Source organism: Triplophysa rosa, linkage group LG12 (genome assembly GCF_024868665.1).
Source record: "Triplophysa rosa linkage group LG12, Trosa_1v2, whole genome shotgun sequence".
Classification (NCBI taxonomy): Eukaryota; Metazoa; Chordata; class Actinopteri; order Cypriniformes; family Nemacheilidae; genus Triplophysa; species Triplophysa rosa.
Window position 1 is genome coordinate 17,915,981 of NC_079901.1, and position 26,957 is coordinate 17,942,937.

Sequence of the window (26,957 nt, forward strand, 5' to 3'; positions counted from 1 at the left end):
GGGGGAGCATTCTCAAATGAAATGCTCTCAAGCTCTCTTTATCGGAGAACGAGGGATGACAGGGGGAGATTGAGGGAGAGACAGAGGCAGACTAAAGTATCCCCACCAGACCTTGTGATATTTATCAATAAATCATTCCTCTTTCCTCGGGTTTTTAAATTCCGTTCGTGTATTTTTGTCTTTTTGTTTCTGTAAACTTAAGTTTGCTGTGTGTGGAGACTATGAATTATTGAGCGTCCCTGGAGGAGGAGGCATTCGCTTACTTATTCATGAGCCACACAGGAATAGTGTTAAAGTTTAAAAGAGGACTGCATACCTGTAAGGGAAGATGGGTAGGGGGGAACAGACGTGGTGTAGCCAAACAACTCGGTAAAGGTGAAAGAAAGAAATGAAAGACAGAACTAATCCTCGAGGAGAGAGAGGTAGACAAAGAGATGGACGAGGCAAAAAGAACAAATGATTTGAACAGAAGGACAAATAGAGGAACGAATGGGAGTCTACAGTGAATATGGAAGGAGGCGTGGGACGGAAAGAACCAGAAACCAGACCAGGAGGAATAAGAATAGATGATAAAGCTGAGAAAAATGGGTGAAAAAAGACAAACGAAATAAAAAACGAGTGCAAATTATCTGGAGATCAGCATGGTATTGGGGACAATATGGACTCCAACACAAGCCTTTAATGTTGACAAGCTCAAGTAATGATTTCTGATTCCCAAAGGTTAGCTGACAAACAGTCCAAAGTGACTTTCAAACTTAGTGCAGTCAGACACACACACTCTCACTCGCAGGGCCTGTTTAACTAAAAGCACACGTACACGAGGGCTCTACCCTGGAGAGTGAGAGCGGATTACACTGCCTTTCTATAAACCTGCCCTTTATTCTCTGACCTCGCCTTACCAGAACAGACGCACACACGCGGATCTGCTCATCTCAAAGGCATTCAGCACGCCAACTGGCGTATAGAAAACCACAGCCACTTACTGTAACTCATCAAGCGTCTGACGCAACGGCGTCTTTGTGAACGATTCAAGAAACTTGGTTAACTCTCGTTTGTCTATTCTGTTGCGCTTCTTCCTGGTTCTGTGAAAGTGGGGCGTCTGACAGGAGCTCGATCTGCCCATGGGTCACGAATCCCACCAGGCATCACAGCGGGAAGATCGGCTCTCATTAGCTTTAGCATCAGCTCAGCAGGATGTCTGCACCAACCGCAGCCTCCTGTCTTGGCCACGTTGAACTTTATTAACCACTGTATGCTTCTGGATAAGAGTGTGTCATAATATTTCTTGTCTAACTCAAGTCTAGAGAGGATTTACGTAATGTACATACATATACAGCCACGGAAAAATGTACTAAAATGTGTACAGTAAGTAAAAGTATTGTTTTGTTACATTCTGTGAACTAGTGACAACATTTCTCTCAAATTCAAATTTGTTTTTATTTGCATTTATTTGTGGGAAATTGAAATGGGTCAAAATAACAAAAAAGATGCAATTGTTTGCAGATCTTAAATACTGCAATGAAAAACAGGATTTTATTCATGTTAAAACAACACAAAACTAATGTTTTTACACAACATTCATGTGTTTTTGCATCTCTTTTCACATTGATGTTGGGTGACTGCAAAATACATGTTGAAATGCTAAATAAAGGTAAAACTGGAGTGGTCCCTTAATTTTTTCTGGCTATATATGAGATGCTTTTTAAACAATATTGAAGGAGGTCCCATCTATTCTGGACTCTAATTGGCTTCTTTTATCCTTACTTTAAAGTGGAAGTTCACCCCAAAATCAACTTACCCACATGACGTTAAACATGTTTAGAGAACTTCTGTATGTATGGCGCGCGTTCACGAGAGCACTTCTTCATCTTCTGCATGTAAACACAGAGTTGCGCTTTCGCATCAGAGCACCGGCACCCAATAAGGGCAAGCCCCATGCAGCGTTCGGCGCACAAACCTGTCTACTTTTGAAGTGTTCTCGTCCAAGAAGAAGACGAAGAAGTGCTCTTGTGAACACGCCCCATACACTGACAAGACAGAGGAGAATATATCGATTTAAGTCGGTATTTTGGTTTGTTTTTCGCACATAAAGCATTCTCGTGGCTTGAAAAAAATTCAACTGAGCCACTATGCGCAGATGGACCAATTTAACGATGTCTTTAGTACTTTTCTGGACCTTGGCAAAAACTGACACCATAATGTCTACAAGGAGGCCTGGAAATCTCTCGGATGTCACCTAAATATCTCTATTTGTGCTCCGAAGACGGCGGAAGTTCTCTAAACATGTTTAACGTCATGTGGGTGAGTAAAAAAATCACACAAAGTTGATTTTTGGGTGAAATTGCGCTTTAAGCTTATGCATTTCAAATATATATCTTTTATGTTTTCTAATGACGCAAAATACAAATTTAGAATCATATGCTTTTATGCATTCCAAGAGTCCATGTCTGATCTTTCCTCTCTCACAGCAGGATGAACAATGCATTTAATAGTTAATTCAGTTCAATTAGCAGGACGAGGTGGAGCAATGGAGCAGAGGAATGAAAAGAAGGGGGAGGGGGTAAGTGGTGGAGATGAGCTTGAGAAAGAGGAAAGTGAGAGCAAAGAGGTAGTAAAAGAGAAGAAATTAGATGAGATGAGACAGAGGAAGATGACAGTTTTGAGATCATCAACATCTGCTTTATCAAAAACGCAAAAAATAATAGAACAATTTATGTGAACCAGCATGAAAGGCTGCAATATACACTCCTAATGCACACACACATCTAAATGCACACAGTGGGGTGTGTATTAACCTAAATGTACAGGACAGTGTACAAGGGATCACATGTGTGTGTTTTTTCATTCAACATGACGGATTGTGTTTAATGGTGCTTAATACAGTTCAGTTAAACACATGCATGACCAAGTGACCATAGATTGCATGCAGGTACCCTGCCATAACAGGGAATGTGTATGCCTGACCCTGTGACCTCAACCCCCCGGGCCGGACCCCTCACCTGTAAAGCAGACGGGACACTTGAAGGTGCCTCCCATGCCCTCGAAGCTGTGCTCGATCAGGTGACACAGGAGCTTGGCCGGAGAGTCAAACATCTGGTTACACAGCTTGCACTCGTGATTGATGCCTTCCTCTGCAAAACAAGAGCATCATACAACAGGTTACACACATGAGCAGAGAGAGAGAGAGAATCACAGACACATGATGCCAAAGTACAACGTTTTACACATTTAGCGTTGTGTTTCAAAACCTAGAGAGCTACTAGGCTTCCTATGTAGGGAGCATCCTAATCTCGTAATTTATATATAACATAGTCAGCGTTTCATTATTTTAAACTTCTTTAAGGATATGCTTTAGTATAATTTAATTTACATTCATTAAATTTTTCCTTAAAATGCTTCCTTTGTAGGCAGCTCTCTAGGTTTTGAAACACAGCATAACCGCCTGCAAAGGCGACTCATAAACGGGTGAAAAAAATGTAAGCAAGGTGTCTTTTATGGAGCTCTTGAGTGAATAGGGTCATTTTTCTGTTTCTTCCTGTCCTTGCACATCATTTGTGGTCCCAGGTTTATAATCTTCAGCTCTGGACAGTATGGCCACCCCATCCCTCCTCCCCTCCTCTGCCCAGCACCATCTCTTTCCCGGCCGGTAATTGCCTGCCGCCCCCCAGTGCTGCGGGCTCTGTGCCCTCCCTCTGCCCACTGCTCTATTTTAAGCTTGCCTGAGTGACATCAGTGCCGCCCCCTGCTGGTGTGGGACAGATGAAAGGTGGGCGTTATGTCCTGGCTGGACGCCTCTGCTCTCGTCTTATCACCCACCCGCCACACAGGCCCGAGCGCTGCCCGCCTGCCTGCGCACCATCAGACACCCACCGCCAGGCCCCACCCCGGCTGAACTCCAATCCCCGAAGCCCCTGACTGAGCCATGGGGCATGATAGACGCCACCACAGCGGCGCTTCCCAGACCCCATCTTCCCAAAGCATCCAGCCCCCTGTTGACCGGTACAGACAGGCTTGGGGAGCCCCGCTGCTGAGCTACAGGGTGCGCTGAGGGTTAATAAAGTCTTCAATCATATATCCCCACCATCACCCTGACCTCCACCTCCCACCCCTCCGCTCCAAAAGCCACCTCCACTGATTCCAATCTCCGCTGTCTCAAAGGCCCACACAAGGGTGCTCTAATCCCTGTTTGAAAGGAGCGGGTGGGAGGTGGAGGGGGCAGCGAGGGTGGGGGGCTCTGGGAAGGATTGGCAAGGGCACTGCTTTGGTCTGTCCTCCCCCACTGTCTCCTAAAAGACATTATGTTTGGGGGGAGAATTTTCCTTTCTGGGCAAATGAAAGCAGCGGCGGACAGAGGTTATGACTGAGTTTAATATGTCAAAAGCCTTTTGGTGGAAAATCTGCTCTAGTTCAGTGCACGGTTTGCACCGCGTTGATGATATCGTCTTGAGATACTACACTACATCCGATCCACCGAAGCAAAGATGAAAACCAAAATGGGAAAGCTTAAGGAAAAAACTGGGTTCCCTTACATTTTGACAGACGAAATGCATGACTTTCTATGACCTTTACAGCAGTTTGTGATTATTGGATAAGAATGTAAAAAAAATATTCTGATTTACAGACATACACAACCAGAAGAGAGGAGGCAAAACAATATTGTGAAGAAGCGTCGCCACACGAGTATTTTATATAAATTTATATATAAAGACTTCAGATGCAAAAGTGACGTCTGACATTTTTCTTCTAAAATTATAGGTTTTTTTAGGCGCCGATGTTTATATTAAAAGTGATTTCACTTTAATGGCAAAGAAATCACTGAACCTAAACATAGGAGCCTGATAAAAAAGTTTTAGAAAAAAAATTCAAACTGCACTTTGAGACTTTTGCATCTAAAATCTTCATTTATAAATGTATATAGTACAGTATATGTAAACACACATTCATGTATATCATAAAGATAACAATCCTGATGAAAATGTCTTGAAAAGAAAAATTTGAATATGAATATGAATAAATTCACTCATGTTTAAAGATTTTTCATGACTGTTTTTCAACCCTGCAGGGAAAGAATTAGAGGAAGAGAAAATTCAACTCTAAAAATTAAAAAAAAAAAAACAGACAGTGGTTAAATACAGTATGCCAAATGCCTTTTGGAGGAAATTAATATTTTATATGATACAGGATCTGTTCCTTGGATGCGGACGGGCCTAACGATACGTATGTGGATTGGAACAAAAGGGAAGCAACACCAACGTAAAAAAATTGGGAAAATTGAGAGAAAGAGAGTTAGAGGAAGAGAATTCTGCTAAAGAAAGCAGAAAGCAAAGGGATAATTGGACTGTCCAACACAAAGTAATGGTAGCCAAGGGGCCTGCGAGCATGTGTGTGCGTGTGAGCGTGTGTTTGAGTGCAGTTCTTTGAGAGAACTGCAGTTGATCAGTAAGTACAGAACATGCTCCATCATCTATTTTTCCAGTCTGCACAGAAACACTAAGCTCTCCACTTCATTGTGCACGCGCGTGTATGTGTGTGTCTGTATGAAAAAGTGATGGGGCTACATTGGGATTACAGTTGCTTGTTACTGCAAACCAGACTAGCGCTGTCAGGGAGAGCATTTGATCAGTGAGGCTGACACAGAGGTCTCTGAGAGGGGGGACTGCAGTGTGCTGAGGGAACCATCACATTACTAAAGAGAAGAAGACAAGCGTGCAGAGTGCAGCAGAGGGCCCAGGAAGTGCACGACAACAACACGCTCTTTCATAACTGAAACTAACTGGGGGTTAAAAAAAAGAACAAAGGGACTTTACAAGCACTGCGACACGTCGTGAAATGCGCACCGAAGAGATTTCACAAATCCTTTTCTTCATCTCACAAACTATTGACGCTTGGCATGTTGTTGGGTGTATGTACAAAGCGCTGCGTGAATGTCAGGTGCTACGCATTTATTTGTTCGTCTTGTCTGTAGCTCGACTGGTAGAACATTGTGCTTGTAAAAACCAAGGTCGTAGGTTTGATTCCCATGAAACAGTTCCCGATAAATGTATATAGTAGCTTGTGTCAGCCAGTGCATAAATGTGTCTGATTGGGGGGGATTTAAGTGACTTAATCTGCTCTAATGACCTCTGTCCACAAAAGAAATCACCCCCCCTTATTCAACACCTATAAGAGGGGAAAATAGAGATACAGTTTGAGAGTGAGAGACAGAAAGAGAGTGGGCAGCTAGAGGCAGTGATATGTGTCTGAGAGAATATTTAACTGGAATTGAGAAGGCAAGGGAAAAAAACTAGCCGCCTCTAAAGGTATGCAGCATCTTAATTGAGAAACGGCATGAGGCCGCCACACATTCGCAGAATCACTGATGAGGGCTTTCCAGGACATCGATAGAGGGAGGGAGGCAGAGAGGGAATAGAGAAAGAGAGAGAGAATCGGCAAGAGGATCGAAAAAAAGAAAACAGTGATTACACAAACAGATAGGCAGAAAGCAAATGAGTAAAGGAGAGATATTCATGTGGTATTTCAGGTTGTTTTTCCACCAACCGACCAGGCCTTGCCTTGCGTACAAACACTGCCTCTGCGAGACTGCAGTGGCTGCTGCAAAGCTTGGCCAATGTGCTTCCAGCTAATTGACCAGGGGGAGCCAGGTGGCGCCCTGGCCTGCGCTGGTCCTCTGGGACGGGTCCATCTATATGAGAATGCCCCACCTCCACCCCCGTCTCCTCTCTTCCTCCTTCCCTCCCTCTGCCTCGCTCTCTCCCTCAACCCATCGCCCCCTGTAGCGTGCACTGGCACACAAATGAGCTGTATAGATGGGAGCGCGTATCCCACGTGGCCCGGCACCTCTCGCCTGGCCCTGAGGCCCATGGCCCCGGATTGATGGGCTGGATGCTAGAGAGGCAGAGCGGGAGAGCCGTGTGGGAGAGGAGGGGAGCGAGCCAGGGCGAAAGGGGGTGGAGGTAGTGGGCTTCTCTAGGGGCGAGCTCAAGGTGTGTTGCCATGGCAACTCAGAGAGGGAGAGCAGGGAGAAGCAGCGGCGTGCTGAGCTTGACCCGTGCTGGTGGGGGTGGCAATGTGGGCCAAAACCAAGTGCGCGCACACACACACACCGACTGCAGGGCTAGGAGGGTCTCAGGAGCTCTTGCTTCCTACTCTTTCCTTTTCTTTCTTTCTTACGCACACAAGCACCTACACACAAACACCGAGTGCTGCATTGCCGGAACAATCCCATGAGCCACCTCTCTCTACCTTCACACCATACACGCACAATAACAATGAGTCACTCCACAGCATCTCCTTTATACAACTTTCATTCATGCCCGAAAAAGTTAAACCCACCGGTACGAGCGCCCTCCTTGACTTGACAAAACATATACACAGGCCGACAGCGACGCTGTGAGCAAGACGGAGACGACTAAATCATCAAACATTCTCTCTCTTTATCCCTCTCTCCTGCCTGTTGGTCTGATTCACACGTTTCCTATTATCCGCAGCAAATATTTCCGGAACGCTTTCTCTCGCTCTTTATCTGGTTGCCAAACGGGATGGAGTCTCCGGCTCCAGATATTTTTGGCAAACGTGGACGGCATATGGAGTTGACCAGCTTGGAATCTCCTATCAGATTACATAACAGTAGGACGCTGGATCCCTCTACCCTGCAGAAACCGACCTTCATGCAAACAAGCAAACAAACAAACTCTCCATCCAAAGCATACGCACCACCTCTTCTCGTTTCCTGTCGCGAGAGTCTAAATGCCGGTACATCCTCACTTGTGCGCCGCCGTCTACGCTTCTGTGTTGACTGGATGTTGTGTTGCTGGTGAATGAATGGAGGCATATATCTCTAACCGAACTGTGACTATTGACTGAGACACATTATGTCTTTCAAAAGGTGACAACAATAAACTTCATGTTTAAACTTGGTGTGTATTCAATTCGACACAAAATCGAAATTGTGTCTTTTTTAGAGGTAATCTGAGGTACTTACTGTCCAGTTCTTATGTGACCAAAATACGATTTTTTCAGAATATAATAATAACTCGCTTCACTTCTGACTTTTTTTAAATTCTTTTCCATTCACAACCTGTCCAATAAATTCATAAATGTATTAAATCAACAACCATCCTACATTTTTCCTCAATGAACATCTTATTTATGAATTACATAATAGGTTGTTATGATTACATAACACATAATGTTGACACAAGGGTAATCCTATTGTGAGATCTTGCGAGTATCACGATCTTCATTATGACTGCTACTTTAGTTTTCTAAACAGCGCAGAATCGAATTAGCTGTCTCTAGTCAGATTATACCTTGTTACTACCAGGGTGTGCTCATTCAGAGAACTTCATTACCCATAATGCACTACAGGAGTAGCTGCACAAGCCTCACACTGGGTTTCGTTTTCGGCCAATTCATAGTCCCTCACCGAAACCGGACACATACTCCACCAATCAGAGTGTTCTATTAAGAGCAAGTGCCACCTCTTAATTTCTTTTTCACCAATCAGCACGTGTCAGCAGGTCCCAACCCCCTGTGAGGAAGAGTGTTCTGGCTGACCACCCAGTGCTTCCACTAAGGCAGCACTCTCTCATTTCCAGCACATATACACACAGAAAAGACAACACACTGAGCTGCAGATAGGGGTCTACAAGCCCACTGCAATCAAACAAGAACTCAAATCAGAGAAAAAAAAACATGCATGCATATTTTCTATACGTACACGACACGTGTATGCAGCACATATAAATATATTAAGTAATACATTATAGAAATATTTATTCATAAATATATATTCATATATTATACATCATTATATACTGTATTATAAATATAAACCAGCAGCATCCTTTTGCCTTTTAAAAAAATGTGCATGTTTGATCAATGTATTTCATTTGTGCTTGGTTATAAAAAATTTTTATTTATTAACTTATTTATACATTTATATAAATATATTATAAATAATGATTATTACTTAAATAACAAAGAATACATCAAATAAAGACTATAATATATTAAATCATAAATACAATTAATTGAATTATCAAAGATCAAAATTGGTGATGCTGTTGCTAGGGCAAATTATATGCGTGCACATGCATACACACTCTCAAACACTAACCCACCCACATGCTCTTGTACATACAAACCACCCTCGACCTCACAGTCATACACACTTGAGAACCTGATTGTTAGCGTGTAATATATGCACAGTTATTTGTGTTTTGAATGTTAATTGAATGCTGGAAAGTGCCGATAGGGGAATAGTTCTAATCAGCATACCAATAAACCCTTCACATGATAAAGTCTTTATAAGACGCACTTACTCCCACGGCCTCCATATACCTCAACAGTGGCTATACACCTCATTCCACTCTCATCTTTCCTATCATCTGCCCGTCCTCGCATCACTTCCGACGGTAGAAGAGCCACGCAGCAGCCGTGTAACGACCGAATCCGACACGCGTGTGCATATGCTCCGGAGTGATTAAATAGTAGTAAATCTAGCCCATAAAATCGAGCAAAAAGGGAAACGAAAACAGGCGTGTGCGGCATTGAGGCAAATTCGCAGGTTGCCATGGCAACGCAAAGGCAAGCTCAATGAAGAATTATTACCCGTATAATAAACTCCTCAGAACAGCCAGGTGACTTGGCCGGGGCCTTGTTAAAAAATAGAGAGGCTACCGCAGACTTCCAAGAGATGGGCTGACGTACGGATTCACATCCCAGCTCAAGGTCAAAGTGAGTCGTAACTCCTTTGCCAGCTTCAAACTTTTATTGGGAGTGGACACACGCGCGCTCGCGCAGCCCCAGATTGCTAATTGCAGTATAGAGGGTAATTATGGCTCTGTTGAGTGGTCAGCTGAGTATGTGCTGGCCAGTGCTGTTGGCTGGACCTGGTCTTTGTGGGGTCTTATTGAATTTGAGGCCTGGTGCAGTGAATTTGGAGTTGGCTGAGCTGTTTGCGGGCTCCTCTCTTAAACACACACACACTGTCCGTCTCTCTCTAATGCTGCAATCTGCCACACAACTTTCAGGAAACATGATGGGTTGCTTCTGAACACAATGGCTGCCAGAGGACGCAGATGCCTTTACTTTTGCAAACACACAATGGTCACATTCACCAAAGTATGCACAAAAGTCCTCTAAAAAGGGCAATATGGCACTGTAAACAGTGAGCATTTATTCTCTTTGTGTGCACGTGCAAGTACGTGTGTGTTCATCTGTATGTATTTATGTGCGCATGCATGTGTGCTTTTAATCCTACGCCCCTGGGTGTGCCGGGGGCCTTTTATCCACGCAAGATCTCCCAAATGCTGCTTAAAAGCAATATCCATGAACCATTCCACTACAATTGCTCATTGTCAGTTTGGTCCTTTGGGATATGCCGGATTCCTGGGATTTCATTTCTGTATTTCCCCCTTAAAACCCTCCCATTTGCTCCCCCCAACCCCCATGCCCCTCCTCAGCTGCAGTGGAAAACAATCACAACAAAAAACAATCACAGCAATGGCGATGCCACATCATCTCCATTGCACGTACGTTTGAACCCGCTCAACTAGGCCGCGTCGCCTGCCTCCCTTAGCGCTCGTCTTTTTCTTGTATTAGGACACGTCTATGTCTTTGGTTGGCTGGTTGTGAATTATCAGCTCGCTAAGGAAGGTGGGGAAATCTGAGCAAATATGAAGAAGCAGCAGGATGCTAATAATGCACCTCCAGCTGTTCAAGTTAACCTGCAAATGTGTCCATCTGTACCTCGAGAGAGAGTGAGAGGGAGAGATGAAATTGTGGAGAAGACAGAGAAAGAGAATTATACAAATGAATAGCGATTGAAAGAATAAATGCGGTCGCATGAAAAACATTGATGACACAAATGGAGAAAGAAATAAAATGGTGAACAGTCTGAAAGAAACAGTAAAACAGAGGCAGTCAGATTGAAGCAGAAAGAGAGAGAGAGAGATATAAGGGGGTCCTGGCAGAAAGCCGGCTCTATGTGGATGATTGTGAGCAGTTGGAGTGACCTTGCTGCGTCTGGACTGTCCCCGCCCCCTGCCCTGCGTCCGACTGCGCCCTGCCTTTGGACCCTCACCCAGGGCCAAAACACACACACTCCCACCCTGCCGGGACCCTACAGGGAACACGGGCACCGTGACCACACCATATGAAAAGAAAAACACACCCGTACGCACGTACTTGACTAAAAAACACTCGTGCATATTCAAAAATCACACATTTAATGAAGACACTACATCATTTGTAGGTCATGTGTATGAACCTCTGCCAAAAACTCCCATGGTTGCCCCCCACCCCCTTTCCATCATGCTCTTTCTGTCTCGCTGTTCTCAGTTGGTACGTCTATAGACTTTTCCTCTGTAAATACTGTCATATCAAAGATCTTCAGTGGCTGTTTTATGTGGATGTTTACAAACTGATCTGAGACGCATCATCAGCGCGGCTGATCAGAGAGCCGAGGCTGTTAAGGGAGTTTATTGAAAAGAGAAGCTGCGGATCCCAACGTATGAAGGTATCTGTGGGGGAGTTATGGGAACGCTTTAGTGCAGCGACATAGGAAAGAATTGAGGGCGGTGGAGGAGAAGTAGAGATTCAGGTTATCTGGGTTTGTAAAAGTCTGATAAATGTAATTAAAGGAATTGGACACATTTGCTCCTCACCTCACGAGGCACAAAAAGCTTTGAGAGATTTTTAATATAAAGGTGAATGAAGTGTGCGAGTTCAACGCGACTAGCGAAACCAACAGAAGCTGAAACTAGATTGTTCTGGAATACTCCCACCTTTTGGCACAGTTTGGAAAAATGATTCACTTTCCACTACTTAACATTTACATCTGGTAATTCTGTCCTTGCATTCTCTGAGAATTGAACTTATGACCTTTTACCAATAGAGTTACAGAAACACAACTTATTACATACTAGTAAAAACTATAAAGCACACTACTGGTTAAACCAGATGTTAACATGTCAGATCCTTTCAAATAATCGAAAAATGCACTCAAAAATGAAAATCTTTGTTACCTACCAATATCTCACATTAAACAGTTCATCCAAAAATGAAAATTCTGTCATCATTTACTCCCTTTAAACAAGGACAAGAGAAAGTATTTAAGAAAATGACACACTTCACCTATAATACTCTGGTTCATTGTTGAAGTACTTCTATAACTGTGCTGTTTCTCAAAGCATGCGCAGAAGCCGGGTGTGCATCTCAAATGTCTGTTTGATCCCCTGTGTAGGAAACCGTCTTTGATGTCACTTAATGGAAAGGTTTCTTTCTGCAGATTAGGGAATAGGGAACAAGCGAGCAGTTTGAAAGAAGGCCCATCTTCCCTCAGGACTGCAACATGCATTATGTCTGCGTGATATCTTCTCTGCGTGCCACTTCCTCCGAGCCTCCATTTCCCAGCATGCCCTGTTCATCTCCTTCGAGTCTAAATCTCACAGCGTGTCCACCCCACCCACTGAGACTGGCCAGGCCATAGTGCACCTGTGAGTTGCCATGGTTACCCATGTCTTTTGTAGCATCATGCTGCTCGTACCACATATTCAAATACAAACAAATCAATAAATAATGCTCTATTAATTATTCGAAGGCCAGGATTAAATATACATGTATTTAGAGATTTGTTTGTGCGTTTGGATTTAAAACAGCCATCTTGGATACAGCGTTCCCAATTCAGACAATGACTCCCAGCTGACGCTGACGTAGAGACCAAGAACAATAACCCTCATTTCCTTCTGCCAGAGAGAAACCGAGTGAGCACTCAGAGACTCTCTCAAGATTTAAAAGATGGCGTAAAAATGAAGCATTGTTGAAATGTCACTTTTTCATCCTCAAATTCTTCACCTTTCTCCGAACTCTCACATCCCAGCCCTTCAGACTTTTTGTCCCAGACTAGCTCCACCATAAAAAACCACCACAAAGACATACAAAATACTAATATTAATATCAGGGTGTCAAGGATTTGAGTTATTACAGATGACAGCGCATTAAGCGGATGTGTACAGGGTGTGTTCCCCTGGGGGCTGACACCAAACTGGATGTTCAAAGACCCTAGTCGAATAAAAATCAATATTAATGCACACACATCCACAACAAAGGAAGTATGTCAGCGCCTCTGTTTAGAGGATGCTTTTTCATCTTAACTTTGTTTAATTTTTTTCTTTACACCATCCTTCATTCCCCCCACCGAGCGGAGGGAGTGTGGTGTTTGTCCCCCCGGGAGAACTCATCCGTCCCACCTTAAGAGTCCTCAGTCAAATCAAAGCTCCCAGCAGCCCAAGGGCTCTAATTCAACGTGTCACCTCCACGCTCACAGAGTGAAATGAGCAGGACAGCCCAGGAGGGGGTAAAGCAGGTACAGTGTTACACTTTTCTCCCATCTCCTTCATATTTCCTTCCGTTTTAGTAGCTAATTTCTAAAAACTTTGTCCAATTTAATCTGTGTACTAAACCTAAAACAGTTTATATTTTTAACACTTAATTTGAAACTTTTTTGTTTTACTGTTTGAAATTTAAACTTGGGTGTCCTTTAGTTAACCTAGCATCAAATTTGGTCTCAACTGGAATTTACCAATAAGTCAACATAAAAGATCCAATCCAGAGCATTTTTCATTACATGATACGCAAACTCTGAATGACACCAACTGTTTTGATCCGAGCCGTTCATCTTATTCCATTGGAGGTTCACAACAAATTTGTCGAACACATGCAAGACACACATGTGCAAACGGCGCACAGACACGCACAGATGCTCAAGCACACGCAGGCCAGATGGAACAGGCGAGGCAAGGCCAAGTGCGCGTGCACCTCATCCGTATGCCGCGTTTCCTCACTCCAGCAGCGGCTCCTCAATCCGTTACGTCTTGGGTTTGAACTTCTGATACAAACGACATTGTTGTTTTGTCATCTGCCCTCCCTCCCTCTCGCAATCATCAAAATAACATCTGTTTGCATCTATGCAAACACCTGACAGGCAGCTGATGCCCCGTTCCTACCCTCTGCAAAACAAAATAAAAAGAGAGAGAGGGAGGACGAGTCTAGAACCGGAGCACATCTGGGTCTAGAGACGCTGGCCTGGTCCAGATGTGGGCCGCCAGGCTCGGCAGACATAAGCACACCTGGACACAGCAGTCAACAGCAAAAACAAAGGGGGCGAGGGGGTTGCAGCTCTGCCTCCCAACTATCAATTCTTATTCTTTGTACATCCTCTCACTCACTCAGCCTTTCTCTTCTCTAAATTCAAAAGGGAGCGGGGAATGGTCATGTACTGTACTAGTATTGTTTGGTGGCCACCTTAGGATCACCTACCCTCAAAGCTACCTTAAAACTGTTTACCAAGGACGAAAAGGTGTTTTAAAGGCAAGGTAATCAGACCAAATATTGGTTTGATGTAGTTCAAATAAGTTATTTAAGAAATGAAATATTCATGACATTTAAAATATATGTATAGTTATAGTGCAAATATACTGTACATGTGCCCTATGATTTGACAGCAAAAATATTGAAAAAAAATAACAATGAAGATAATTCTCTCTTATACTATATTGTATATATTATACTCTTATACTTACAGTATATTGTATATGACAGCTATAAATATATTTTCTAAATTTTTGCTATGTCAACAACCCATATGTGTGTGTATGTATGTGTAATACATTATGTGTGTGTGTGTTTATACACATACACACACACACGCACACACACACACACACACACACACACACACACACACACACACACACACACAAAGATATATTTGTAATTTTACAAATACATACATACATATTACATATAAGACATAAATATAAATAAAAAGAGTAACGGCGAAGTACACCGTTTTCAGATTGTATATGTGTAGTAAAGGCAGATGCAGTACCAAATACAGTTTGTACAATACACAGGTCTCTGGATATTGTAGCACGTGCACATTCACATTCATGCACGCGCAGAGTCGGCCTATTTGCACGCTAATTTTATAACTAAATGGGGAAAAGGAGTGTGAAAGTCTAAACTCGCAAACCGCTGTCTCCCTCAAACCCCCACGGCTGCCCATGCTTAATCCCCCATGATGCACCGGGGCACTTTCAGAGCCACTGAGACCTACATTGGAGCCGAGGGCTCACACGCATACGGCCATCCAGATGCTATGGGTAATTAACCTACCTCTGTGAGCGAGCAAGCGTGCGTGTGTAAAAGTACGAGAGACAGACTTTGTGCGAGCGATGGAATCTGTGCCGTTACACAAAAGGAACAAGAAATGGAAAAAGGCACGACGGTCATGAATACGCACTAGCCTAATGAAACGCAGACAAAATACGTGAGCACACTCTGCAGCAGTTGAATAGTTAGATCAGGGATGGATGCATGCTGTGGCACAGGGGAGGCAGTTCTGGGCTTGGCTATGCCCAGGGTCTTAATGACTTAATTGAGGTAATTATTTGGATAAGAAGTCCAATCACCTGCTCTTTTCCTCAAGGTCCTCATCAGAAGCTAATTAAAGAGCCGCTCCCAGTGCGAGTCCGACCGGTGCTACGTCAGAGGGCTAATAACTCGGTAAAGTGTAAACTCTGTCCGCATCCTCTGTTGACAGAGCCTCGCTAACCTCCCACTGACCCCACCTCAGTGGGTTTCTCTTCCTGGCCTTGCCCGAAACTTGAAACACTTTTTATGCACTATATGAAGGTAGGAAAACAGTCATTAAATATCTCCTTGGTTATATTTAAAAAATGGGTTTTCATCAGGGGTCCGCGCCCCCTTGGGGTTGTATAGTTGTACTGCAGGGTTTTACCAAATTGTTGTTTGATCTTGAACTCGTTTTTACTGGGGGGAAATTCATAATATGCATTGAAGAAAAATATACCAAAGCTAAACAAGATAAAGTGTTTAATTTCCAATCCCACTTTAAAATGTATTAAGCAAAATTTTGAAGTAAATGACGTGTACATAAATAATGATTATTTTAATATAATCATAATAAAAAATAAATAAAATACATTTGCAGTATAAGCACCATAACTATGTAAATTCAATAATATGGTACAAGACAAGTGTTATTATAGGCCAAATTTACAATCCATAACTCAATTACATCTTACTCAATGTGCCTCAATGCTGTTTTCCTCATACACACTTCATTCGTCGATGTGTTCCCATCTAAAGCTCTAGAAACCACCTGTCAGCATATTCCAACGTTACTTTTGCAGTTTGTGTTTTAGACTTTGTCTTTCTTTGTGAATTCTCATCATTTACCTAACTATTGTCTCCCGCTCAGTCACCTCTCACCTCTGTGTTTCTGACTTTCTCTCCTCACCTCTCAATCTCTCTCTCTCTCTCTCTGGCGGCCGCTCTGCTGTGCTGGTTTAATTGCAACAGCACCCTCATGAGTGGCTGGAGCCTGGGCCGACTCAACACCTCCACAGAGTGTTCAAGGGTAACCGGCAGGGGTCCACCCCCCCCCCACTCTAACTTTCTCCCTCTTTTCCTCTCTCTCTCACACACACAAGCGTGCACAGACAGACAGACAGACACACACACGAATGCAGTGGGGCCCCTCAAACAGGCACCCAGAGAGTAGCCGTCAAACACTCACTCCTCACATCTCATTAATCAGCTGCCAACATCAAACAGCAACGCTGCTGCTTCCCGGGGGCCTGCCCGTCCGACTGCCTCACACTGTTGTGTCTGTCGTGGTAAATGCATTTCTGTATCTATTGTGTGTGTGTGCATGCACGGAGCATACTGAGTGCGCCGGCCCGGGTCTGTTTTGGCCAGTTTGTGTTGGATAATGAGCCGAGTTGAGACTGGTGAGCTGAGTTTAGGAACTGTTGCTGATGTCTGGGTCAGGTCGTTTTTACGTTTAATATGTATTCTGTGCGGGTGCTTCTCGCTCTTCCCCACGGCTCGGTAAATAACATTCCGACACTGTCTCTCCTTTGACTGGACAAGAGCAGCTTTTGGATTTGCATAGGCGGTTAGTCTGCAAATAGAGATGTGTCTGATGCAAACGGTCCTCATGTTTTTCTTTAACAAGGTGTGTATGATGTCAGTCACACACCTGCACCCTAAAGTGACAGTTCACCCAAAAATGGTTCACCCTCTTGTCATTTCAAACCCGTATGACTTTCTTTCTTCTGCAGAACACACAAAAATATATATATTTTGAAGAATGTTGGTAATATTGGTTTTGTGTCCTTACCATACAAGTGAATGGGTACCCCCATTTTTGGGTGAACTATCCCTTTAAAAGTGCATTTCACACTACACAGTGAACATGCAAAATTCTGATATTACACATACGTATTATTTTAATTACAACAATGCAAACAATTCAGACAATCGCTGATGTTCAAATTCTCTGTAGGTCAAACCTATTCGTATTTTGCACTAAAGTCAAATTTCACTTCGCCACGTTTCCGCTCCGCCACACTTACGTGCATACGCATGTCACTGAACCGAAAATCTAGTGTGACCACACCTCAACATGATCCATTTCCAGTACTGTTCACCTCTAAATGACACTAAAACACTCTCCCCCGCGTTCATCCTCCCGTTTATGAGTGTGGCACACAAACAGGGCGTTTAGACAGCAGCTGAAGGTTCCATCAGCATTTGAGCAACGATTTGCCTCTCCCCAGCTGCAGCCCATTACAGGAGGGAATGAATTAATAAACTCGTGAAGGGAGGGGGCGAGAGAGAAAGAGAGTGTCTCTAGAGTCTGTGTAGCCGCACTGGCCTGGCTGAAGAACTCATCTGAATATGGATCTTGTTAGCAGGTATGGCTCACAGGCAGAAAGAGGCGCTTTGTAACACACACATGCACAAAATGATGAAAAACAAACACAAATGTTGCCATGCTGTAGTGAAAGCTACTGGAGCTTAGTGTCTTGGGATGGAAGGAAAGCATTACAACTTGAGTTTAGGAAAAGACTTTGTCAAGATACAACACTGGCATCTCACAACAATAAAAGTACAATTCTATTCTGAGTTATGACCGAGGGAAAACAGATTAATATGCTGCAAGCAGTGTTGGGTAAATTACTCTGAAAAAGTAATTAATTACTAGTTACTAATTACATTTTCAATAGGGTAATTAGATTACCCTATTGAAACCAAAAAAGTATTTAATTACTTATTACTAATTACTTTCTATATCCTACATCAACCTTGATTAGTTGCGATTAGAAAAGATTCAAGCATAGACATGAAACGGCTCTTTAAATTCATTCAAATAAATAATATAAAACTACATGAAGTATTTTTTACTAACTGACCAAAGCATTACAAATGTGATGAAGACACATTAAAGCATATGTTTTAAATTTAGACTAGAAGTTTGATGTCATTTCCACTATTGTATATATTACACAGTATTTAGCTCAATTACATCAGAAGTAACTGTAATTAAATTACTGAAAAAATAAGAGTTGTCCCTAACTTTACTTTTTCAGGAGAAAAGTAATGAAATTACAGTAACTAATTACCCAACACTGGCTGTAAGGCCCAAAAAGTAGTCAGGTAACAGAATATAATGCTTTTGGATACCTCCTGACATTCAACATAGACATCTAAGGGGTAACTCTATACTGTAGCACCCTTGAAAGATGCAATGTGGAGTTTTTAGCGCCATCTAGTGGTGAGGTAGTGACCAATGGCTCACTCCACCCCTCCCTTTCCAAGCACTACGGTGGCTGACACAGAACTAAGATGTCGCGTTTTCACTTTTTTGCCGAAGGAGATAACGTATTTATGAAACGTGCTCTACAGTTTGTCCGTTTAGGGCTACTGTAAAGGAACCCGCGGTGTACGTAGATAGAAATAGCTCATTCTAAGGTAATAAAAACAAAACGCTACATTATGTAAGGTCTTTATACACCTCTGAAGACATAGTTATTTTCTATACATTTCTGTCAATAGTCCCTACAAAAATGACACATTGGCCCTTCAAAGACAATATGCACACCTCGACTGGCAAAGACCCATGTTACCCCAGCATGGCTTTAAAACGTTCCAAACAGCATCATGTGTGTTTCTTTGAATGCAAAAAATCTGAAGTTTTGTACAAAGGAGCTACAGAAACACCATCACATATTTGGTTACATTTGATTCACAACTTAGAAACCTACATTTTTCATGTCAACGTATTTTTAATCCTACATTTTGTAATGTAATCTCAGACTGCTAAACTCAAACGTACAGTACTGCGCTTTTGTGTAAAGTTCAAGATGAGATTTTTTTACGGTGTGTGTGTGTGTGTGTGTGTGTGTGTGTCCTTAACCGTGAATCGTTTTGATACAAAGCAAGAGTACACCGAAGAGATGTAGAGTCAAAAGTGCCGCAACTGAGCTTCCAGCAGTGTAATGATGGTAATGGCATCCAGACGTTCGGCACACACACACACGTCTGCCAGCACAGAGGAAGTGCCAGCGCCACCCGTAACCTGATCTCCACTCACAGCTGTCCAAACACCACAGTGAGAGAGGGAGAGAGGGAGAAAAAGAGAGAGAAACCCTCTGGGGGTCTGGGGCAGGCTGGTGCTCCCCACAGCGAAGGGTGCATTCTTTTCTCTCTGTCCTCCCCCACTTCTCCTCTTTCTCCTCTCTCTCTCTTCCCTTCTCCCTTGGCACCCTCTTTCCTCTCTCTGCTAATACCACAGTCTGCTGTGCAGAGCTGGGCCAATCACCGGGGCATCTGGGACCTGGCTCAGGGTGGGGGGTGCAGAGACGCATGATCATTGCCGCATGTGTGCGTGTGTGCATGTGTGTGCTACAATGGGGTTTAGGTTTATGCCTGTTTATCCTTTTGTGTTTGCAGGGGACTAGCTGCAATCTGGGGGCCTGTGCATTGTTTGAAGTTTGAGAAAGAATGTTCGTCTATCTGTGCGTTTGAATGAATTTATGAGCTTGTGTTTAGGAACTTAAGGGAGTGTGTATGTGTGTGTGTGTGTGTGTGTGTGTGTATGTATATACTCAGCTATAGATTGGGGACAATTTGAAACTAAACGTGTTAATACTTCTGTATGGGGACATTTGGAAAAATGATTTGTAAATACAGTAAATCTTTTGCAGTAGAGAATTAAATCATATAATAGGCATTCATAAATACAAATAAACTACCTACTATGTCCCCATTCAGACAGCTAGTATGTAGGTCTGATTTACACATGTGAAACAAATCAGATTATCGCTTTGCAACGTTTCATGCAGGTGTCACGTGTATCTTGTGTTCAAGCAACTAAAGTATAAGGGCCAAAACTAAATAATTTGTATTAATACATGTTTGTGTGTGTGGCGCTCTAATCTCGCTCATGGATGCTGGTGTCAGTGTGAGCTCTCCGCTTTCTCTCCTGAGGTTGGTGACAGTAAAGTCTCTCTAATCCCCCCCAGCCCGATACACAACACACCTCCCACTGCATGCTGATGAGCTCCTCTCAACACACATGCTCACACACCATGTGCATACATATGCAAACATGCATGAACACTCCAACGTTATTAAGTTTCATTTCTACTGGAAACCAGCACTGCAGGGATGGTTTATCCAAAATTGAAAATTGTCATCATTTACGCACCCTCTTGTCATTTCAAACCTGTATGACTTTCTTTTTTCTGCACAACACAAAAGAAGATATTCTGAAAAACGTTGGTAACCGAACAACATCGTACCCATTGACTTGCATTTTATGTCTATACAATAGAAGTGAATGGGTAGCGCCATTGTTAGATTACCAACATTCAGGAAAAGAAAGAAAATCATACATGTTTGAAATGACAAGAGGGTGAGTAAATAATGACAGAATTTTAATTGTTGTGCGAACTATCTCTTTAAGTAACATCCAGATACAGCAGCTTTCATTTTCAGTTTGAGTATATAAAACAAAACGGTCATTTGCAATTCTGGACCAACATCTTTCTATCTCACATGGGCACGTTCCAATACACAGCAGTTCATCAGCTTCTGTTTTTGTTTGAAACAGGTGAACAGGGTTCAGGGCTCTTAGACTACCGAGGTAACAAATAGGTGTTGTTTCATCTTAATATTGACGCATCACGTCTTTACACCACAAAGGCGAAAAAGAAACTGTATTAAAACAAGACTGTATTTACACAAAAAAGTAAAGCGTGTAACATTCCATCATACTATTTGATCAAGTAAACAGTTAGTATAATATATCGCTGTTGTCCTTCTGAAACCTCTATATTTAACTATATTTCGTGGTTCAAATTTTTTGCCATAAATCATTATTATTAGTCACACTTTGTTTGTCACTAACATATCTAACCAATAAACAGTATTCAAAGGTGCTTATCAACTCTGACAACACAGAATGTAATCATTTAAAAAGTACATTTTTTTATTTCCTGTAAAACAGCAAATTTGGACATTCAAGGTTTCAAAAGGACAGTGAAGATATTGTAGTATAACATCACAACTAATATAATTTTGTCTCTGTGAGTAGCTCAAACAAACAGACTGCAATTCTAATAGATACCACTAGTGGCTTTTCTTTAACCTTAGTGTTAAGAGCTATTGTACAAAAAAAAGCGAGAGAGAAACGAAGACGTAAAAAATAGGCAGAGCCAGAGACAGGCAGTGAAAGAGAGCAAGCGAAGAGGAACCCAGGGTGGGAAGCCCCTAAGCTTCTCAAGGGCCTATCAGCAAAAGACAATGCGTTCTCTCTCCTTCTCATTTGCTCCATAGGTCAAGACCATGCAGACGACCCTGTACTGATCAAGGGCTGAAAATTGAACAGAGGAGCAAGGGTAGGAAAGAGCCAAGAGAAATGAGGCCCTCGTAGTTGGCCCCTCCTCTCCTCCTGTCCGCCAAAAGAAAAAGTAGCAGGGCCGGATAGGGAAGTTGAGATGGAAAAATGGGCAGCCGTGGCTTCATGTCAGATCTGAGCCTCCACACTCTGCTCCTCATTGCTCCAAGGAGCGGGATTTACGCTCCCAGGGTTATAGGAGAGACAGAGATAGATGATATTAGTGGAGAAAAGGGGGAGAGAGTGAGGCCGGAGAGAATGGTTAATGGTTATCAGAGAGGACCAGAAGTCCCCATCCTTGACTGGGCCTTGAAGTCCACTCCTCTCTTGGTCTGTCTCCATTAGTGCGAACAGATTCCTAGTCTGGATAAATCTAATTACGCCGCACCTCGCTGCAACTGTTAAACTCTGCGGGGCCTTTTAGTAAGTGAACACGCCACACTAGGCTGGATCGGAAACAGAAGCATCTCAAGTCCAAAGAAACAAGCCCTGAGATCCAACACAGGTGCAGGGAGCACCTGCAGCCCATGCCATCCATCAAAGCCAAACACCTGCCTTCAGCAAACACTACTCTCAACTAACCCTTTTTTTGCCCCATCATTCCACTCTCTTCCACCTCAGGAGCTCCACAGCCCAGCTGGATCCAGTCTTTCTTCACAAATCAGAAGGCAGAGTTGTGTACAGTGTGTTGTCAGACGTTTGATTGGCCTTGCCTTCCCAGCAGGCAATGTGCTGGGCGCCTCGGGGGGTGGGGCCACAGCACCAGCCCAGCCAACCCGGTTCGACCAGACCTGACACCGCTGACCCCATCTCACCCAGGACAGACTGAAAGACTCTTTACCCCTACCCTTCAAAACACGAACACACCACACAGCCACATAAACGCAACACACAAACACACATCTATAAAACACCCACAAATCTAAAACAAAGGAACCCGTTTCCCCAGGGAGGCCTGAGCTGTCTGTGTTGAAATGCAGCTCGGAATGGACTAAGGGGACTGGGGATATGTTTGTCTGCGTGTGTTGTGTTTTTTGAACAACTGTCATTGTTTTTAGCTTGTTGGTGGGGGAAGCCGCGTGACAAAGCCTCCCCAACCAGCTTCACCACAGAGACCCACGGACTTCAGCCTTCTCAGCAAACCAAAGGCCTCTTGTGACTGTGTGTGTGTATTTGTGTTTCTGTAAAGACCATCAATTCCAGCAAACCAACTAAATATGTCAGAACATTGAGAATTTTTTTCCTTTTGTAATCCTCAGTATATGCGTGTGACAGACAGAAAGAGCACATTTTCACCTTGAACCTGACTGTAGCTGTGCGGACTCGCCAACTACTCATGGAATAAAGGCTGCTTATGAGCTTATGTTTTAAGAGTGTGATCTAAATTCAAAATACTGAACTAATGCAATACTAAACTAAAACAAACTGATGCTTTAATGTGTTGCATGACGTCAGAGATGTTTCTTGGACAGATTTTCAAACTAAACAAATTTGATGAAATTAACTTAACTTTAAATCAACTGAATCTTACCTGTAAAAAAATATAAGATTTCACTGATCACCTTCTATCTGAAAATGAAAATTTGAAGGCATTTCGGTATAACCCTTACATCTTTGGGGCCACTGAAAAGTATTTGGAGACTTAAGTCACCCCTAAAAATGTCTGATGTCTGCATTATATAATAAAATATCAGTGTTTTGTTGTAAATAAATAAAAAAATACAAAAAAAATGGTTTTAAATGAATAGTAAAAGAATAGAAATAATGTTCAAAATAACATAAGTATTATTAAAATTAAACATTTCAGCACATTCGAGTTGTGAAACTTTGTTAAACTTTCATAGTTCATAGATGGGGACTATAGTGTACAACAAAAAACATGCCTTATGTAATCTGTGAGAAAATGTCTTATGTCATATGTCTGCAGATACCACGTAACATAATGTTTTGCTTCTAACGCAATGAAATCCAAACATCTTTAAGTGTGACTCAAGCGTCCAAAAATGTGCAAATACCTTCTGTATACACACACTTAACCAATCATAATTATCTGCCGTTAGACCGTTCCTTTAGCCCCGCCTCCACTGCATCAATACCCCTGCCGCTATCGTGGTGGGGTGTGTGGGTGAATGGTAAGGCTGCTGGGTCGGAGCTCCTGGAGTTGGGTGAGAAAGTATGTGCAGGGTGACAGCTGCGTGGGCCCCTCCCCGCCCGCACCCGCTGGGGCCGCTGCTGTACTTCACTCTGTGGACGGGAGCCTCTTTTAATCTACCAGCGGGGCTCCACAGCTGCTGTAAGCTAGCCCAAATACGTCTGCCTGTCTTAAAAAACCCACGCTCCCCCACTCTCTATAACCCTGAGCTTTCCTCCCTTATCTTCCTTCTCTCTCTCCTCCTTTCTACAGTAGAGTCACTATGTCAATCAATGCAGTGGTCCGACCGAGCTGGAGCAGATACTGTACAAACACATGAACTTGCTTTATACCAAAACTATCTAGCAGAGAAAAATGCATCATCATAAACTTTGCCAGTATTATTAATATATATGATCTTACTTCTGTTATTTAGAAATTTGTTACATTTTTTAAAATTACTTAGATTTGTAAAGGTTTCATTTGTATGCACAAGCAATACTCTATATAAAAATAATTGCTACCTTTTTTAACATTACTTCAAAACATCCAAATAAGTTAAGCAATTTCAATTTTTTTAAAAGTTATTTCAACTTAAAATATTTACGTTGAAATGACTTGTAAAGACAAGTTGATTGTACTTACACATTTAAGACAATACATTTTTTACGGTGCTATTTTAACTATATTTATTTGTATCAATTTTACAAAAGTTGTACTTATCGTTACCTTCTTAGCTGAGTCTGCACTATTTTAATTTTTCACGTTTCTTCAAGTTTTTTATACCATTGCAATGCTGATATAATCATTTCACTGCCTAAAACTTTTAATTTGTTTCTGCATCATAGTGTATCAAGGTATGACAATTTTTTATTAAAAAATCTTAATTTTTTTTTTTTATAAAAATGTATTTGGTGATACTACCTATTTACTCCACTCATAATACTTTAAAGGTACTTTATATTACTCTATTTAGACTATTTTTATCATACACAGCTGTGTTCCAAAACTGTCAAAATGCACATTTTTTATTACAGCAATAAAGCACACTAAATTCAAATTGAGAGGACGAAAGAGCGAGCTGTAAGGTTAACTTAATGGCCACTTTTTCCTCCTGATGTTCTGCTTTTCTTTTATCCTGAGAGCTGCAGAGCACTCCAGCTTTACTCGCCTATTAACATTCCAGGTCAAATCTCCCACCAACAAGGGTGAGTGAGAGAAACAGGGAGGGATAAAGAGAGAGAAAGAAAAAAGATTATTATGTCCTCTTTACTGAACACAACTTGCCTCACGATTATCCTTTTTCTTGCTTATACATACACAAACGCACACACGCAGAGGGATGGCGTGGCTCTTTGCGAAATCCTCCTGCCACATCTTTACCAGCCTCAAACTCAATTAGTAAATTAGTTCCACACGACTGGGCAATAAACAGCAATCGGGGAGCTGATAAACACACACTCCACACTCCATTAAGAATCACCTGCACTCAGGAAACACACCTCTCCCGATTTACCCAAACCACAGACACACACATAACTCTCTCAGGCATCGCCAACCACTGTGCGCCGTTCGCTGTCTGCCTCCAGCTCACTCTTTACGCAGAACCAGCGACGCTACCCACGACAGAAACCAATTACACTCCAAAAAGAAAGACAGGAAGAGACAAAGATAGAAGGATAAGACATTATTCCCTCAACACCTCCTCTCAGTGTTCCACATTAAATCCATATTGCAAATGAAGCGTTATGGCCGAATCGGATGCCGTCGCTAATAGGCAGACCGCAGGCAGTCTGAGGGAGCAGGGGGCTGTCACTAAGGTACAACCCTCTGATGGAGAGCGAGAGCGGGAAGGGAGTCGACAGAAGCGGCAGGAGAAGCAAACAGGAGGAAACTTTTAAATTATGCGCTGTGAAAAATGTGTTCGACGGAACATCAAGTGCCATCACATTCTACTTTTGCTCGCACACACGTGGAGATAAGTCCCTCAAAACGCAAAAAAAGCCACGCAGGAACTCTCGTACCCGTGTGAGTGTGTGAGTGTGTGTGCCGCAGCCTGCGCAAACGAACAGACGCGTGCGCGCACAAACAAACACTCGGGCGTGCGCGTTTGTGAGACGGCCGCGTGTGTGTATTTTGACAGGGTTCAGAGAATGGAACAGTTTGCGATAACAGTGGTTAAAGCACTTAAGCTGCTGTAATTAGAGTGTGACTGAAGATCCGCATTTACCAGCCGTTTCAGGGAACAGCATGAGCGGGATCAACGACGGAGACAAAACAGCCCTGCTCCCAACCAGGCATTTATACTTCACACGCACGCATGCTCATAGACTCAAACTGATATCCTCAAAATGCACGTCCTCCGTCGTCCAGGTGTCTGGAGTCAGCTTGCGTTGGTGGGCTGAGAAGGATATACCTCTTGGCCCGGTTTGGGGAACTCGGAGCCAGGGCACGGGGTGAGATATGGAAATACAGCCTACAGCCAAACGTACAGCTAGACGACAGGCTCGGAGCTTAATGCAGCGAGCCAGGCTGTACCCAAAGGCCTGCTCCAATGTTGGATAGCAGCCTGCACTCTCTAAGGCTGGTAAAAGTACTCCTCCTTTGCTACTCTGTGACTCCTACACACAGTCTTTTCCCTCCCCAGAGAGAGGAGAAGGGAGAATATGATCCCTTGCATCCCGTCACAGGGACAGGACAGGACAGAAGAGACGTCCTTGGCTCTAGAATGGCATTGTCCCTGTAAAACACTCTTGAGAAGCATTTGTTTGATAGGGATAGTGAAAGCAGAAAAAGAAACAGAAGGAAAACAATATAGTTGCAGGCCAGACTTCAACATGCATCTTTTGAAAGTGAAAGTGAAAGTTTTGTTTTCTAATATTGTTAGTCAAACATCCAGATAAATGTGCCTAAGAAACAAAAATAAATGAATACATGAAAATTAAATAATTGTTTTAGACATCACACGTTGTCCCAACCAAACACTTATGAAATATCCATTAATTAATTAATTCATTAATTAATCCATTACTTCCATATAATCATTGTCGT

The 26,957-nt window shown here is 42.8% G+C and overlaps 1 protein-coding gene across 2 annotated transcripts in view; it reads right to left on the bottom strand.

Annotated features, from left to right (window-relative positions):
• The window catches only part of znf423 (zinc finger protein 423), a 144,314-nt gene that overhangs the window by 18,448 nt on the left and 98,909 nt on the right, over nt 1–26,957 (bottom strand). For both annotated transcript variants that reach the window (XM_057347487.1, XM_057347488.1), the window contains one exon: nt 3,000–3,131. In XM_057347487.1, coding sequence (XP_057203470.1) covers nt 3,000–3,131 — 132 coding nt within the window. The remainder of the gene's footprint in view (nt 1–2,999; nt 3,132–26,957) is intronic.